Below are 17,588 nucleotides of genomic sequence, written 5' to 3' on the forward strand. Positions count from 1 at the left end.
TTGATGATGCCACCGAATGTGACTCGGCCATCGCGTTTCTCTCTAATAACAGGTAATGTGCCTCTGATGTGGAAGAATCGAGTGTTTGACACAACGTCTGGCTAGGGAATTATCCCCGTTAATACCAAGGCTACCCTAGCCTTACAGTGGCACCCTTTTGCCCAATCAAACTTCCAGAGAACCTCGTAACCCAGCGTTCTCGCACATTCAGAGCCTTTTCTTGCTGATCTTTCATTCACGACGTTTTCAAGATGTGCAAGAATGCAACCTCCAGCGAGCGTCATTCCACATTCAACTTTGATCCGTACCGAATAGTAGCACAAGTGGTACGAGTATGCGTGGTTGAAACGTGGTGGCGAAACACTGTGGCGTGTCTCCTGGTGGGCGGCAAAGCCCCTGAAGCCGGACACTCCCCAAATGCTTAGCACGACAAACGCCTCATCAAACGCCAGATCGTTCCTCGGTACACGATAGAACTATCTTTGCACTTTTCAGATTTCGTCAAGGATCGGAAAATGGGATCTTGGCTGTGGGGAAATGGTACTCTGCAAGATTGCAGGATGCGTGATGTATAATATACGACGGTAAGGGAGGTCTTTTGGGGGGAGTGTTAGTTGATTGACTGTCTTCGAGCTGGAATCTCTCGACACCATTCTTTTGCCTGGTGCAAACACTTCGTTGAATTCTGCTGTACATTACGTCGTTGCATAGCATCATGAATTCCCTTCTTTGTGCTTTATTCTTGGGAAGTGCGTCGTTCGGCGTTGCCCATCCCATTGTCGAGAAACGCGCCGTTACGGCGCTGGACCAAGCTGCCTTTGAGGAAGCCCAACAGCGAGACGATACGGCCACGAGGGCGTTTTCGTCTATTCCAATCAAGGTATGTTGGTCGACGCCAGCAACTGTGAGGGTGACGTTGATCGGTCTTGTGACTAGACTTCAGATGGACGATGCCTCTTCGTCGATCAGTTGTCTGGAGATTTTCGTGCCAATTTGACCCCGATCCAAGTCGGTTCTTGTGACGGTAGCATTGAGCAACAGTGGGATATCATCACCGCTGGGAAGCACAACGATCGGCCAGGGGCCATGCTGATTGTCAGCACGTTGGCAAGTCAACATCATCCCTAAACATGGAGGGCAGCTTGGTCTAACTGCCGAGTCTCACAGACGCAAGCTTGCTTCAATTTCGATCCCCGTCGCGCCGCGGGAAACCAGGTACTTCTGTTTTCCTGCGGCGGACGTGCCGATGGGAGTAAGTCTCGCAATCCAAAGCCATGGAGAACCTGACACGAATGACACAATGTATTAGGTGGAACTGGGACGAACTCGCAGCTTTTCCCTGTCACTGGCAGTGCCGGCCCTCTTACCCTGACTCCCGAAAATGCACCTGGAGACTGTCTGACCGTCAATAGAGCCCACATCGACATCGCTGCCGCAACGCGGCTGATGCTAATCAGTTCTTCATGTTCGGTGATGCGAGTACTGTCATAACCACTGATGTGGGTGCTGCATCTCCTACCGTTGTGACTCAGTCGGTGCCAGCATCGATCATATCCGCCTCAACCACCTCTGCGACTGCCAGTTCAACCTCGGTGACGCTATCCCCAACCACATCGCCACCCTCTGTTGTTGTGAGCACGGTAGCAACCGCGTCTGCCTCCGCTTCGATAATCTCCGTTTCCCGTGCTGGCAGTGTCCTCAATCCCTCTGCTGCAGCAGAAGCAAACCCTCCTGACAACACCGCTACGCGCGCCTTTTCATCCGTCTCGCTCAAGTCTGCCTCTGGTCTTTGTCTCTTCATCGATCCCACGGCTGGCGACTTCCGCGAGAACCTAATACCGATCACCCTTCAGCCATGCGACGGAAGCGCAAACCAGAGGTTTAACATCATTACCGCGGGCATTCACAATGACCAGCCGAATTCCGCTCTGATAGTTAGCATCCTGACACAGGGATGTCTGAATTTCGATCCTAGGAGGGCCGCTGGAGATACGGTGATCATGTTCAGTTGCGGGGGAAGAGCCGATGGTAGTGGCCAAGTCACCAACAGTCAGCTTTTCTCCTTTACCGCAGGGGAGGCCAGCTTGAGACTCCAGCCGGAGAATGGTGCTGGAGCGGTGTGCTTGGTAGCAGATGCAGCAGGCAGGATGGATCAGGCGACTTGCAGTGACAATCCTAGCCAGGTGTTCAATATCAGCTGATGTGAGAAATGAATACTCAGGCCTTGTAGGACTTTTCTCGTGTGGTCGGTTAGACAGTCTGTTAGGTCCTGCCCCCTGAGCTTGCCCTCAGATACTCGACCCTTTTCCGCCGTATGACGCGGTGCTCGCACAAGTGCCAATCGTGGTGGCAACAGCATGATCCTATCAGTGACTCACTTGGTTTCTGTGTTAATCACTTGGGATTATGAACGGGTTGGGTGATTGAGAGAATCCTGACGAGGAGTTGAAGTACTGAAAACGGGGTGTCCGGTTGACGCAGTGCCAAGACCGGATGGCCTAGGCCTTATTAGGCTAGTCACATTCTGAACAGTCATTGTGACTGAGAAAAGAGCAAACAATCGGTTGCGAATACCAAGGCACTCGCAACCGATCCAATGGAGAGCAACACACCCACGATAACTGTCCGTAAGCCTCACGCATGCGGAGGCACTTTAGTTCCGTTTCACTCTAGCAAGGCAGGATGAGACCCATGAGGCTGAGCACTGGGCTGGGGGCAGTGCATGGTGACAGACGCGCCAACTTTTTTCGAAGGACACCTTGCTGGTTTCGATCCTTCAACAAAGACCAATGCGTATGAATTAACTATTAAAGCCCATTTTCTCAGTTACGAGCATTCAATTAGACTTGGCAGTTTCTCCTTGGGAACTGCAAAATGCTCGCCCTTGACGGCTCAACCCTTGAAGGCGGCGGCCAGCTTGTCCGTGTGGCTCTCTCACTGTCAGCCATCTGCGAGGTCCCTATTCGCATCTACAATATTCGCGCCGGCCGAGGAGCGAATTTGTTCTATAAGCAGACCAACAACGGTCGAGGGAACAGGAACGGACATGGGAATAGGGGAATCTCTAGCCCTAGCGCGAGGGCAACTGGTGGAACTGCAGCGACTGCTGCAACTGCAAAGCACGGACCCGGCGGTGGGCTAAAAGAGAGCCACCTGGCGGCATTGAGGTGGTTGGCCCTTGAGTGCGGTGCGGAGGTTGAAGGTGCAGAGGCGAGTAGTCAGGACCTCATGTTCAAGCCTGCACGACTGAAATATGGGAACCGAGATGCGAGACGAAACAAGACGGAAAGGAACGAAAGTGGGGAGCCAGAAGTGATCGAACTGAAAAATCCTGGAAGTGTCTGGCTCATCTGGCAAGCGATTTTCCCGTATATTGTCTTCTCGATGCTCCGCCGTCGCAGGGAGAGGCCAGAGACGCCGGCCTTCCGCATCCGTTTAAGGGGCGGAACGAACGTCCCGAAATCTCCGTCGAGCGAATACATGCAACAGGTGCTTCTCCCTTTGTGCGAGCGCATCGGACTGCCCAAAGTCGACATTCAAGTCCTCAGGCGCGGGTGGACGACGGGGGTGTTGGAGATCGGGGAGGTCGAGATCTCCGTGTTCCACCCGAGACAATTTCCGGAAGACGACAATGCGAGGAGGAAATCGGAGGCTGACCGCCGGTCAGAGAAGCAGAAGGGGAGAGCTGATGGCAAGGAGGACGAGGAGAGTAAAGGCTTCGCCCTCCCTTCCTTCCACATAGCTTCACCTGGACCGATCACCATAACATCCGTCTCAATGACAATCCTCGCAGGCTCCCCTAAGACGCATTCGCTTGCTGAGTTAAATCTCGTCAACGCCCTGCGAAAGATACCGCCGTTCTCGTCCCCCTCCATCCCCGTCCAATTACACCCTTCCTCTGCGGACTCGGGCGACGAGCGCCGCCTCTACATTCTGCTAGTCGCACGGACCTCTGCGGGCTACGCCCTGGGGAGAGACTACCTCAGCCCAGGCCGGAAGGTCACGAACGAAACAGAACGCCACCGCATGGTAGAGGAAGCAGTGGGCCACGTGGTACGCAGCTTCACCCGGGAGTGTGTCAGGGGGAGCTGTCTCGATGAATTCGCCGAGGATCAGTTGGTCATTTTCCAGGCTCTTGCGGATGGGGCGTCGAGTGTCGACGTGGGAAGATCGGGCAAGAACAAGGAAAAGGGGGAAGATAGCGGGAGTTTACACACGAGAACGGTACGGTGGGTGTGTCGCGAGATGTTGGGGACGGTGTTTGATGGGCTGGGCGGATGTGAAGGGCGTGGGCTGTGCAGGGAGGAAGGAGGTGTTGATATGGTAAGAGAAGGGGTGGAAGTGCTGAATATCGACGAAGACGAGGAAGAATAAAACCATCGGTAATCCAAGCGTGGACACCTCTGATGTGTTTTGGAACAGTACGCCAGGAGACTGTTGTCGTCGCGCTGCCTAGAGCATAGAGTGAATTCAATCAGTGTAGATCCCATCCTAACCATTACCATTTGCTTATTACCCCTGCGAAGAAGCGCCCAAAAGAGCCACGGGGTCGGTCGCTAGAGTCAGCATCCGTGAACATATTCCTGATGTGAGTAGCCTCCTAGGCCTGACACCATTTTACCTGAGCAGAGGCGGACATCCACTAAATACATTGCAATTATGAAGTCCTACCGCTAACAAGCCCGTCCATCGAGTTGAGTCAGAGAAGCAGGATCAATCAAAGACAATTTTAGTTCCTCGAGGACACTGAGGTGTAGGTTATGGCTGTCATTTCGCGGACTTGACCGCACGCCTCGATCTCGCAGAAGGCATTTGATGTGCCCGTTCCAGTGGTGGCTTCCCGTTAGCCTCTGTTATAGGAGGCGTTCGACCTTCGTGCTCGAATGAATGACTGTTCAGATTCATTTCCTGGCCTTTTTATGGTTTGACGATCTTTTTGTTTGGTTTGTGGGTTTGGAGCATTCCGTGCATGTCCTCGTCTGTCGCGTCTGTTCATAAGGACATTCTGCTATTGTAATACTTGAACACATTTTCGCGCATGGGTCCGTCGAACTCGTGATCAATATCATCCTCGGCATCGAACTCCGACGAACTTGCCACAGCGTAGACATTCTCTCTCTTCAAGTTCCCAGTGACATCGGGGGCAACGCACAACATTGTCCCCCGGATCTGGTATTATTAGACCCGGTGGTGACGAGTTGCGCTCTAGAGGCTCCTAATCTTGAGCACCAGCTGCACCACGGCCTCTTCCGCCCCTGGCAGCACGTTCAGCAAGAAGCTTCTTCTTCATTTCCTTATGCGCCAAACGTGTGGCTTTGTCGTACTTGCCCTTGCCCAGAAGCGGAAGACCGGGAATCTTACCCGTGGCATTGGGGTCTGGCTTCGGCTTCGTAGAGACCAGTTTAGATTTTGGCCCTCGAGCTTTGACAAGATTCTTGCGTTCCTTCTTGGGCTTCTTTACCTTCCAAGGTTTTAATTTCTTGCCATCAGCCCGGCTCGAACTTGATTTCGGATTGCCCTCGCTGTTATCGAATTGACCAAATGAGATGAAGTCAGCTGCGAGCTCTGCTTTGGCATCTGCTGCTACGCTTGGCGCAGGGACTTGAGCAGATTCTTCAGCCGTTTGCACGGTCTCGCCAGACACAGCGACACCGTTAGACTTCCTGGCTGCCTGTTTTGCCTTCTTCAATGCCTTTCTCTCGGCCTTGGACATTTCGTTTGAAGTTGTGGTTGCACCTTGATCTGCTGTATCAGTCGGACTGATAGTGGGTTTTCCCTCCGCACTTTGCGGCTTTCCCTCACCTTCGGCAGCAGTACTTTGGGCTTCACCTTCAGCAGGCGTCTCCGTGGACTCTGACACTAGCGTGGGATTCAAGGCGATACCAGCTTCGTCCGTCTTGCCTTTCTTCGTTTTATTCTTTTTCTTTTCTTTTTTTTCTTTTTTTTCTTTCTTGCCTTCTTCCACAGCAACTTTGTCTTCAGACGGATCAGTTGCGGGCTCAATAGACAGAGCAGGGACATCCTGCTCATTCTCAATTTCTTTCAGTCCCCTCTCAGCGGCCAACTTCTGGCTCAAGGCAGTTGAAGGCGTTGTCAAAGTTGAGGACGGCATGTCTAGCCCGATCTCTTTCATTTTCTTGGCCTTCTTGTCCCGTCTGCGTTGCTCTTTCTCGATCTTTTTCTTCCACTGCTCTTCCGTCTTGGGTGCGGCAAGACGTTCCCGTTCGAGTTTCTCGTGAGGAATCTTCCGGAACTTCTTATTTGCGCCTTTCCAGACATCAGGGTGTAAAGAGCCGGACTCGGCGTATTTACACTTGAGAATGTGACCGAACATCAGATAATTGTCCATAGTTTCCGCCACGATCTTTGCGACCTCGTTGGAAGCGAATTCGATAAAGGCAAAGTGTTTCGACGCGCCAGTGCGTTTGTTTCGGGACAGCCGCAGTCGGGTGATGTCTCCAAATTGAGAAAAGTAAGCCCTCATCTCCTTCTCGTAGAATCCATGAGGTATGCGGCCAACGTAGACAGTTCCTGGCCCATTGCCATTGCCTTTAGCTTTGGCTTTCTCCAACTTCTTTTGGGTCTTCTTCGATTTGGGCAAAGGAGGAGTTGTTCCAAAGTCGAACCCTTCGTCTTCTTGCTTGTCCTCGGTGTCACTGTCAAATCCAGCCAGTAGAGCGGCAGCATTGTCATCTGCCTCGACCTCGGCAGCATCCTCCTGGTCGTTCCCGCTGGCAAAGCCACCAAACTCCTCTTCAAGCTCATGCTCGAGAGTCCGTTCGGCCTCCGCCTGCATTGAAGTGGACACGGGTTTATGCGAGGTTGCAGTCTCGAGATTCTCCGCCCCGATATGCTCTATCACGCCATTGACGCCATCAGCAGTGAGGGTCTCGCCAATGACGCTGTTCTTGTTTTTCTTGTTCTTCTTATCCTTCTTTGACTTCTTCTTGACTGGCTCGACGTTATTATCGGCGGGTTTGTCCACCTCAGCTGTACTTGTAGTGTCTCCTGGCACTAAGGTCCCGTCATCATTCATGAAGTCGGAAGCTCGCTTGCGAGATTTTTTTGATTTCTTTGCAGCGACATTGTCGGATGGGGAGGTTTCTTGCCTGTCGTCGGACGTGATTTTCAAGACTTTGTTAGGCTCCGCAATCGCAGCGGCGTTCTTGAGCTCGGTTTTGGAAGCATCCTTCTTGTCGGTGGTCGTTGATTTCTTGCTTTTCTTCAGAGGTTGGTCAGTCGCACCCGACGACTCTACTCAAGGTCAGCTAATGCCAGTGGTTCAACTAATCGCGATTCAGCATACCCTTGCGTTTTTTAGTACCCATTGCTGCACAGGCGCTGTATGCAATAATCAGACGTGTATCGGCCACTTATTCTCCCAAGCCTGTTTGGCCTGTTAATCCAGAAGTCGAGATTCAATCGCAGCATCCAAAATTTTCTCCAAATTTTGCTTGGCATGGGGAGCGCCAAGCGGCGACTAACTTCGTATGGAGATTGTTCGCAAGAGGAAGCTTTTCCGGAGCCAATATGTGAACTTGCTCTGCATCAAATGCCAAGACGCTAAAAGACCTCTTGGCGTGCGCGGTCGAATGTGGTTGTCTTTGCAAAGGAACCAGGCTCGAGGAGCACGACCCCGAAACAGCGCGGGATTCATAACCAACTACCCGTAGACACCAGAACCACCAGTCAGCCTGCATCTGCTCAGAGGTGTCAGCTTTCTATAACGACGTTTCTATGTCTCCGGAGTTGCGGTGACAACTTCGCCCAGACGAAGTTGACATTCCTTAATATTGGGTCTTGTACGGCTGAACAAAATCAAGCTCTACACGCTCTGGGGGTGACTTCAGGATTTGATCTAATCCCTGAGATAAAGACAAGCGGACTCCCATGCTCATGCGTCCACCTTGCCGGCGAATTATGCTCATTACCACAACAAACCATGTTTCTCTCCCTACTTTCAGGTGTACGCCCCAGTCGGTTGTTCCATCCTCGTCAACACATCCGGCCAAGGATGAAGGACATAATTTCTCTCTGCCGTGATGCTAGCACTGCTTCATATCAACGGACTCTTTCACCGAACAGATTAATTAGGCGGCAAATCGTGTTGATGTCCTGTTTCAAATACCAGAGAGACATGCAGATATACGGCTGGGTTATACTGAATTGTCTGTAGCAATGACTACACCATGGCAGAGGGATCATTGTATTTGCAATACTGTCACTTAGAACCATGACTGAGAACAGTTGCCATGGACATCACAGATCTCTCGCTCCGCTAAAGAAAATCCACCAAACGGAACAAATCAGGGCCCTTCCACCAGAGCTCAAAGCTCATCCTTCTATCAATGATTCCATCCCACTCGGCCGATGCGTAAAATTCAACGTGGTCTCCACCACCGGCCTTCAAACTGCCTTCTCTCCGTTTACGCTACTTCATTATATGCCAGAATAGATATGACCAAAGACGCCGGCATTGCGAACGGCAAGTGCGGCGTACACGTCGGCACACTCTCCATGGGCTAGTAGAGACACACGTGGGCAATATCCAACGAAGCGCATGAAGTCATTTGCGGTAGGGAGAGTATGTAATCCAACAAAATAGGGCAATGCCACAAGCATCTTGTCTCACTGATGGGGCTAGCGATATTAACAGGTTTAAGTGGGCCGAATGATTGTGGGTGTGCGGCCTTGAAGTTCTTCATCAGAGGAATATTCTTTGACAACACGATGACGACGCCGATGCTTTCTGAGACCTCTCGGCCTTAGATTGGTACGTTTGGCCATGGAAGAAACATTCGGTGGTGGAGGACTCGAAAATCCGCACAGTCCACGCACCTTCGGAGAATTGCATCTTCAGTGTGGGCCGGCGACTGTTGTCTAGCTAGCTTTTCTTCGATAGTCGTACAGTAGCACGTATCTCCATCCAGCCTCTTCTGCAACAGCCTACTTCCTCCGCATGCGGATTGTGAGGTCTCCTCACCATTTGGACACGCCATTGCGACGGATCCGGGGCTTGGGGTTGCAATGGTCGCAGTCAGAGCATATACTTGTACAGGGAGATAGACTGATATGATTTAAGCGCGAGCTTTACAACAGTTGTGCAGATATGAACGAGGACTCGGAGAAAGTCGGAGATAGGAGAAAGGTACCTACAAGTACAAGTACATGTACCATTGATGGGTACAGTCGAAAAGGCCTGCCCAAGAAAATACGTGAGGGCGCAATTCTTTCCCAGTAATATCAGTAAGTCATCATGAGACATTGGCCATAGATATGGAGAAGAAGCGCCGTACACCGTGGCGGGGTAGTTGAGCTCTTCAGTGAACTGCATGAGCTCTTTTATGCTGGAAGTGCTAGAATCTTTGATAAGCAGGATAAGGCCTTGGAACACAGCTGTCATAAGAGAACATCACTCGACACCTCCGTGGCAAGCTTTTTGTGATTGGGCTGAGGATTTTGAGCGTACTCCTTGGGTGCTTGAGAGGGCCGTATTAGCTTACGGTACCTTGCCACTTGGGCCAGAAAAACTACCTCATAGTCCCCGCGAACATACCTAAACACGAGTAACGACACGCGTTCTCAATACCCCAGAGCAGGAATCAAAACATGCGCGGATTACACAAATCCTTCCAGGTTTCGTGGGGAAATGAATAGGCTGGGCGGACGGATATCACGAGCTATCAAAACACTCGAAGAGATCAGGGAAATTCTCTCTGAATGGCTGATTGGTTCGGTCACCGAGGTTGGTCATCCGAGAGGGAGGACATGCCTATCAGGAGGCATCTACTTGTACTTTGTATTCCACAAATTAGGCCGGAAGGACAGGCTCACGGATGGCCGGGCTTCTTCTACTTGGCCTTTCCTTTCTATTCAGGGCAACAATCCATGAGTTGGCAATGTTTGAGTTTCGATTATCAAGCTTCCTCGTTGAGTCAAACGTCGTGGGCACATAGAGTAGAATCAAGGGACCTTAGTCCCCACGGGAGATAACTGGAGAGGACTGTCTCCATGCTTTCTAATGGAGAATGGGCTATGAACTGTGTAACCCGTAACGAGGGAACTAACTTGTTAACGCCGCATCAGAGAACGATGGTCACCAGTGCGACGGAAGAAAGAGGTATGTGATCGCCCCTAGAATGGGGATAGAGCGAGAGCGCTGGCCGCCGTGGAGCCCCTTTGACGCCCATTCCGCCCCATGACCAAAGCCTGGTGAGCCGAACAATCCGCGCCGTTATGCCTCGTGCGTCATTGTGTCCGGGTGGACCAGTCCCAAAACACCTCAGCTCTCGTAAGTGTGGACCAGCCACCTCCAGCCGCCTCCCCGCTAGGTATGACGCGCCCACTGGCTGCTTGACTCTTGCCTGGGCAAAGTGCCCCTCAATTTGTGGAAGATGGCAAATGCATAACTTCTCTGGACCAATGGACCAAAACTGGACCGTCTGACATGCAAGCATCAGGCTGACCTAAACCGAATGCTTCATTCCTGTTCGCGAGGGAGTTCCCACCCTTGTCGCTGTAGGCGGATCACCCGGACCCTTCTCTAGTACAATTCGGCCTCCAAGGTCTCTTCGGAAAGACGAAGCTGCTTTGCCTGAACGAGTACCGAGTACTAAAACAATATGGCTCGTTGCCATCCTTTCGTACGATTCGATGGGGCGAGAGGGGGTTGGTGAAAGCGCTTTTCCGGTCTGGCTGATCTTCCCTATGACTGTCGCTTATGTGGATTGGTAACCAGCCATGAGGCGCTTTTAATCACCCGTCCGGCCTCCCCTCCCACGCTTCTTATTATCAGATTTCCGACTCTACAAGATCTTGCCCTCTTGAATACCTTCGATCTAGCATAGAGATATCCGCCTTGGCACAATTTCCGAGATTGAGAACGTCGAGGCTGGAAACGAAAAGGACACTCGATCATCAATTACTGGAACACGGTATTCCAACCACCTGTCACCAACACACCTGAGCAGCCATGGCGCCAGTCATATGGGGTCTCGACCTGAAGGATATCCATTGGAGGAAGTTCGGGAGCGACTATATGTGGAAGAACAAAGACTACCACATGCGACGGACCAAGTTCGTGATCTACCAGGTTGCCATGATATGCATGGTTGTTTCCGAATCAATAGGCACCGCTGCCTTAACAGGTGAGCATCTCGAGTCCCGCGCTGCGGCGGAGAACATTTCTGACTTTCCGGAATAACAGACTACGTCAAGCAACAGTCGAGGATTGAGAGTTTACACTCTTCGGCAGCTGTACACAACGACGACTTCGTCGGAATTGCTTCATACAATATTTTCTGTGGTGTGGCGGTTGCTACCATCTTCGGGGCTGGGTTCTTCTTCGATCTCTTCTTCCCTGAGCGCTATGAGCCCAAGAACATTCGATGGTCATGGAGACTCAGTGCAGTCTTTGTGACGTTGTGTACCATTGGCGATGCACTCGCCTTCACAGTCATTGTGGCAACTGGCAAGTCCTGGATCTCGGCCGACACACAGGACGCAGAAGAGATTGCTCAAGAGAAAATCAACCCTCCGTTGATCTATCGGCACAACGGCAGAGCCATTGCCGCCATCGTGTTCCTGTGGATTGGCATGTGTGCAACTGTAGCTAGGTGAGTATTGGAGGCCATCAATAAGAGGGAGATTCTGACATGAATAGCTGTATCATCATGTGGCTCTACTACCAGCATCTTGACACCTATGGACCGAAATCCCACACTGCTCGCTTGCGGGATGAGGTTGACAAGACGATCTTGATCAACGAGAGAGCCCAAGCGGGCATGAGCTCCCGAGAACAGATGACTTTCAACTCAATGTAAGCACTCGTGGTTCCTTTAGGCCAGAGTAGATCCCGATTCTGACATCCTTTCTAGCCCATACAGCTTGAAGCCTTGAAAGCATCAAACTTTCTTCATCTATGGATGAAGTACAACCTTGCTAGACCTGAGCAAGAGTTGGAGAGGATCCTCCGCCTGTTCTCAGAATTTGAAGTAGGCACAACGTTTACTAGCCTCCAACTGAACCCACATTCACAGACCGACCCAGTTGTCGAGGCATGCTGGGGCCGAACGGTGCCACGGTCAAAAGGGCTCCACTTTGTTGTTTCCCTGCGAGCTTCGTATACATCAAGCCTTTACACTCTTGTGTTGGCATTGTGCAGTGGCAGATTCAGACAGCGACGAGTGTTCGCCGGCGTTTTGAGACTTCTCACCGAGTCCAGACAGCGGCTTGGACAGTACAGGAAAATTGGAGAGCATAAAGTCTGGGAGTATTGGATCGTCCGGGAAGAGTATCACGGCGGGTTTTAATCATCACGGAGTTTGGGTGATATGTTTAGACACTTCTCTGATTGTGCACGTGTTAGAAGATGTAGTTTCCAAAAACAATATGGAAAAGGATTAATATGAGGTGATCTTCTGGTGGCCTCCGGTCCTCAGCCTTACGCCCACAGCAGCTCCCAGCCTTACAACTGCCTTGACAACTCCGGCTTCTCTATCTATACTCGGTACCAACAGCGATGTTATTCACAATCGATATCATCCCCATCCCGTCCCCCGCCAGCTTTGGCTCGTTTGGGTCTTATCATAGCAATGGGTCACTTTCGCCTAGACAAGTGTAACTGGCGATTGGTGTCACAGTAGCTGTGGCAATCATTGTTCCCCTGCGCGAAATCTGGAGCGAGAACCAAAACGTCAATGTGCTTGGCGCTGCTAGCTTTTCTCCACCTCTTCCATTTTTTTATTCATATAATTCTTGTGTCAAAATTGACAAAAAAATACTCGCCAAGCCGCTATGGCGCAGGGGTAACGCGTCGCACTTGTAGTGCCGAGGACTCCAATGTCTTGACGGTACAATACATGCGAAGATCACAAGTTCGAATCTTGTTGGTGGCAAAATTTTTGCACCGTGTACACTTTTGTAACTCCAACCAGGGATCCCAGCATCTTTGTTTTTTTTTTGGGGCCCTGTAGAAATCTCTTAGTCCTGAGCGGAAATGAATTTCATCAGTCCTCAAGCCGACTGAAAACAAAGTTTTCGAGAAGCCCAGCTCCAAAGCCTTGTATAGACGCAGAGGGTTTACGATGTCATATTGCCTTCTATATTCTCTCGATATTGTTTTGAAGTGAGAGCCAAAGAAAAGATATTTAACCTAATTTAACATGGGGCTGCGATGGTTTCTAACACGTTTCTTGTCTTTCCAGGGGGCTCTGGATCTTAGAAACCTTCTCTCTACGGCTAGATAAGTAGCTGAAGTACATAATACCACAAGGTACCACCAAGGTGTGCCTGGCCAGCTGGCTCAAAGTGGACAAGCGCTACACATGCTCAGCTTGGGTCGAAGATTCAAGAGCAGTATTCGTTTTTGTCCACGGATATTGACAACAGAGAGCGCTCGCCTCAGCCGGGAAGTGCCTTGTCGAAATGATTCGGCAAAGTGGCGTATGCGGTCTGTCACTGATTGGTACAGCATTCACAGATGAGTACTTGACGGCTGTTTTGGTAGCCACATTGGAGGGGACTAGCAACATGGCAATCCTTGCGATTACACTCGAGATATTCAAGCATGAGGTAACAATATTCGCAGCGCTTTTCACGGCATTGCTAAGAGCAATTTTGGTCATAGAGTATCTGTGGCTGGGAAAGTTTGTAAACTCACACCCACGCCACAAACCGCATGCTGTTGGACTGCTGAACAGCTCGTTGAATCGCCTGCTCGCCAGATAACTGGGCATTGCGGACGTCTAGGGGGCTCTGTGCTCCTTGATCGCTAGGCTCTTAACCGGTAGGCTGCAAAGCATTGTTCATTAAATTGCACCCCTAGAGTGTTAATCGCACACTCTTCCAGCAAAGTACGAGGTAGGTTCGCGATTTCTGAGCGGCATTCCAAGACCAGCCAAGAGCACAACCAAGACACAAACCCCGCTTCCAGCCTCCTCCAAGCCAAATAGTTGAATTTCCTTCTTTTCTGCTTCTTCCTCGATTGCATCTTGACCTCGTGGATATAAAGCACCTCAATGTCGGAGAAGACAAATTTCATCTACAGGAGTAGCCAGTCAATGATCCATTTCCCTCCCACTCAGGTTAACTGAACACTCAGCTCTTGGCGGTTTTCTATATATTGGCCTCAAAGTCGTGACTGAGAATTGACCGCCATGAGCACCGAAGCTTCTGGTCCCTCAGACTTGATTCATCAAGTCCTCCCCTCCACAGACTCGCCTTCAAAACCTCACACCAGCAGCCATGGCTCTCCCCACAATGGCCCCGGTGGCCTTTTGACAATTCACCACGAAGGAGAATCTGGCCGCAGCGGCATCCACTTCTGGTCTTTCATGAACATCTTATGGCGCTCCTCATCCCAGGTCTCCATGGCCGTCAACATCCTATGGCCCTTTGTTCCTGTTGCCATAATCCTCCACTACCTTCCCGGCCATCACTCGACTACACTGAACAAATGGGTCTTCGCAACAAGCTACATTGGCATGGTCCCCGCAGCGAACCTCTTGGGCTTCGCCGGCCAAGAGCTCGCGCGAAAGATGCCAAAAGTAGCGGGAATCCTGATCGAGACAGCCCTAGGCAGTATCGTGGAGATTGTCCTATTCATGATTCTAATCGCAAAACACAAGAACACAGAAAAAGGTGGCGATGACAGCTCCGCAGAAGAGGGAAATTTGATTCCGGTTATCCAGGCCGCTATTCTTGGGTCTATTCTTACTAATCTTCTGCTTTGTCTGGGTTTGTGCTTCTTTTTCGGCGGCATTCGTCGACAGACACAAACTTTCCATGCCGTTGTCTCTGAAGTTGGTTCTGGCCTCCTTCTCGTTGCTGGATTTGGTCTCCTAATTCCAAGCGCATTCTATTCTGCGCTAAAAGGCGAGACACGCCCACAGAGTGGCTTCACAGAACACAAATTGCAATACGACGTGCTGAAAATGAGCCAAGCGACCAGCATTATCCTGATGGTCGCCTTCGCCGTCTACATCGTCTTCAATGCGCGCAGTCAGCATAGCATTTTCGACGAGATACTCGAGGCAGATGAGGTTAATGATGCAGATCGGGCGCACGACATGGCAAAGGAGAAGCTGACATTTACTGAATGTGTCGTTGCAATAGTCGCCTCGTTGACGTTCATTACCCTCCTTGCCGTCTTCCTTGTCGAGCAGATCGAAACTATCGTGCATTCCGGTGTGCCTGATCAATTTCTCGGCCTTATACTTCTTCCGTTGGTTGAAAAAGCGGCCGAGCACCTGACCGCAGTTGACGAAGCTTGGGACGGGCAGATGAATTTTGCCTTGTACCACTGCCTGGGCCCGAGCATTCAAACAGCACTTTTCAATGGCCCACTTGTTGTCATCGTGGGCTGGGCTCTTGGGAAACCAATGGACTTGAATTTCGAGATCTTCATGATTGCCCTACTCGTATTGTCGATTCTAGTGGTTGGGAACTTCTTGAGGGATAAAGAAAGCAATTACCTTGAGGGGACGTTGTTGGTGGTGAGTTCGGGCCCTGTCGAGGCCCTCCTTGGGCGTGTAGTGGATTCTGAGTGCTGATTCGGACGTATAGATTGTGTACCTCATCATCGCCATTGCGGCCTGGTATTATCCGGACCCGGACGTGGCAACATCAAATGAATTCGACGGCTCTTGGATCGCTGCTGGAATTCCGCCAGGAGCAACTTCAACAGCTTCTTTGCAGTTCAAAGCGCAGGGGCCAAGAGTGTTCTGATGCGACTCATTCCCACGGAGGACTTGGTTACTGGAGGAGATGCTATTCTCGTGGAGGAAGACATCATCAACAAATTTCCTGCTGCTTCCTAACTAGGTAGGATATCGAGGACAGCATCGTATTGACATACTTTGAGGATGCTTTAATCACATGGTCAACTGAAACGGCATATGGTCAACTATAAAAGGGAGGCAGAATCTGGTGAGGTCAGAAATCGGGGCACTTCTGAGGGATAATGATATTTGTTCGCGGCCAGCCCCTCACCTAGACGGGGTCCTGCTTGAGTCCACTAATGCGACCTGGGATCTCAAGCTGGTTGCCCCTTCAATCAACAATTGCATCGCTCCCAAGTCCCAATGACACACATTCTCTTTTTGGCTTTATCGTGTTTTTCAGCACACTTCCACCCTGTATCGATACCAGGCCAAGTCCCATCGAAAGTGCAGCTCGACCATTGCCGGTCTCTGCATCAAAGAGCCTCTGGGGCAAGCCAATCTCGGAGGACACCGTCGTTGTTGGTCCCAGCCTCGTTCTCCCCAGTCCTTGACTTGGGGGTCGGACTTTTGCGGAACTTGCGAGCTACTACCTTCAACGCCGGTTCGGCCCTGGGATTGACACTTCTGCGATTCGCTGACGTCGCCTCGTCGCTCTTGCGTGTTAACTCGTGACTGGGAGTTGGTGCCTAGGTACGCTCTGGTGGTCTCAAGGACTCTCATTCGGGTTTGTTCGAGACGCTGCATTTTGAGCAGCAGATTTTCCGGGACCTGTTCATCGACTGAAAATTGCTGCGTCAAGGTCACAGTCGTCATGGGTTATTGTCCGTCTTAGCCCCAAATTTGGTATGCAGGGACGGGCCCCCCTTGAACCTCACGATCCTTAGTCGTCAAGAGCCCCCCGGCCATGTTATTCCCCGGCCGCCCGTCTTTGGATGTGCCAGCATCTTTTGTCTTCTCATCAGATATGCCGTGCGGCAGATTTTGTTCAGATCTCCTCAACTTCCGAAGATCCGCTAACCCACTCCTTGAGGCTATGTCCTTAGGATGGTAGCAACGCTCTGACTCTGGACGTCTCTGATACCTGCCGCACACGGGTTTGACACTGTCACAGCCTTTAGGTGACAATATACAGTGTGTACATAGCGATCTCTCCTCGGTACTTTGACCCTTTTGCCTTTCTCGCCAGGAAGGACGATTCCAGTGCTTTACCCAGTGGCTTGGATTTGGTCAGCCTTGTTCAAATAGCTCACCATTTCTCTTATACTGTCACAATTCCGATGGCCATGCTTACCTTGGGCATCAGGAAGTTCACGCGCTTGACTATAGTCCTTGTTTGGATGACACTTTCCATTCTAAATGACTCAACACCAGGGTTTCCCAACAGCGAATCGATGGTATGAGGCTACTGGTCTGAACTTTTGTTGGTCGCGGTGTATTGAAATTGATAATTGATTCACTCAAGGGGAAGCATTCAATTTTGGGATCGACCACCGCTCTCAACCACTCTATTGAAAGAAGAGATTGATCCGGTATCTATGGAATGGCGTTCTATCGGACTCAAGACAATGTATACCCTAAGATGAAGAGGTGGGAGAACAACAGACTGAGCCCATTTCAGACCACGAGCAGGACCATGATATAAATTGCCCCTGACCATCTGCCGCGCTGGCCTACCGATCAGTCGATTTCGCAGCTTCAGGGCGCATTTTCCCCCATGATGATGGACTCATTTCCCTTCGACACGAACCCATTTACAACTGCGACAGGCGGGGCGGGGGCGGGGGGGTGGCCGTATGCAAGAACAAACAGCTCTAACGTGACAAGACGTACATCGACCTCAAGCAACGAAAATGTAGTAGAATGAAG

At 51.0% G+C, this 17,588-nt stretch overlaps 6 protein-coding genes and 1 non-coding gene across 7 annotated transcripts; 5 read left to right on the plus strand and 2 right to left on the minus strand.

Moving 5' to 3' along the window:
• Positions 1–715: 715 nt before the first annotated feature.
• Positions 716–2,201, plus strand: Z519_03667 (uncharacterized protein; the record flags this gene model as incomplete). Its single annotated transcript, XM_016761415.1, has 5 exons — positions 716–880; positions 937–1,111; positions 1,160–1,252; positions 1,310–1,404; positions 1,458–2,201. 5 exons carry the CDS (start codon positions 716–718, stop codon positions 2,199–2,201), a joined length of 1,272 nt encoding a protein of 423 aa, XP_016621753.1.
• Positions 2,202–2,874: 673 nt separating this feature from the next.
• Z519_03668 (uncharacterized protein) lies at positions 2,875–4,374 on the plus strand (the record flags this gene model as incomplete). Its single annotated transcript, XM_016761416.1, has 1 exon — positions 2,875–4,374. The coding sequence occupies one exon, from the start codon at positions 2,875–2,877 to the stop codon at positions 4,372–4,374; it is 1,500 nt and encodes a 499-aa protein (XP_016621754.1).
• An 841-nt stretch (positions 4,375–5,215) lies between these two features.
• Z519_03669 (uncharacterized protein) lies at positions 5,216–7,328 on the minus strand (the record flags this gene model as incomplete). Its single annotated transcript, XM_016761417.1, has 2 exons — positions 5,216–7,254; positions 7,307–7,328. The coding sequence occupies 2 exons, from the start codon at positions 7,326–7,328 to the stop codon at positions 5,216–5,218; spliced, it is 2,061 nt and encodes a 686-aa protein (XP_016621755.1).
• A 3,644-nt stretch (positions 7,329–10,972) lies between these two features.
• Positions 10,973–11,822, plus strand: Z519_03670 (uncharacterized protein; the record flags this gene model as incomplete). Its single annotated transcript, XM_016761418.1, has 3 exons — positions 10,973–11,147; positions 11,207–11,615; positions 11,663–11,822. The coding sequence occupies 3 exons, from the start codon at positions 10,973–10,975 to the stop codon at positions 11,820–11,822; spliced, it is 744 nt and encodes a 247-aa protein (XP_016621756.1).
• A 967-nt stretch (positions 11,823–12,789) lies between these two features.
• Z519_03671 lies at positions 12,790–12,896 on the plus strand. Its single transcript has one exon. It is a non-coding gene; the product is annotated as a tRNA-Thr (tRNA).
• A 1,260-nt stretch (positions 12,897–14,156) lies between these two features.
• On the plus strand, positions 14,157–15,726 carry Z519_03672 (calcium/proton exchanger; the record flags this gene model as incomplete). The annotated part of the gene is made up of 2 exons (XM_016761419.1): positions 14,157–15,494; positions 15,565–15,726. The coding sequence occupies 2 exons, from the start codon at positions 14,157–14,159 to the stop codon at positions 15,724–15,726; spliced, it is 1,500 nt and encodes a 499-aa protein (XP_016621757.1).
• A 392-nt stretch (positions 15,727–16,118) lies between these two features.
• On the minus strand, positions 16,119–16,535 carry Z519_03673 (uncharacterized protein; the record flags this gene model as incomplete). The annotated part of the gene is made up of 1 exon (XM_016761420.1): positions 16,119–16,535. One exon carries the CDS (start codon positions 16,533–16,535, stop codon positions 16,119–16,121), a length of 417 nt encoding a protein of 138 aa, XP_016621758.1.
• Positions 16,536–17,588: the final 1,053 nt, after the last annotated feature.

The sequence above is a fragment of the Cladophialophora bantiana genome (genome assembly GCF_000835475.1).
Source record: "Cladophialophora bantiana CBS 173.52 unplaced genomic scaffold supercont1.5, whole genome shotgun sequence".
NCBI lineage: Eukaryota > Fungi > Ascomycota > Eurotiomycetes > Chaetothyriales > Herpotrichiellaceae > Cladophialophora > Cladophialophora bantiana.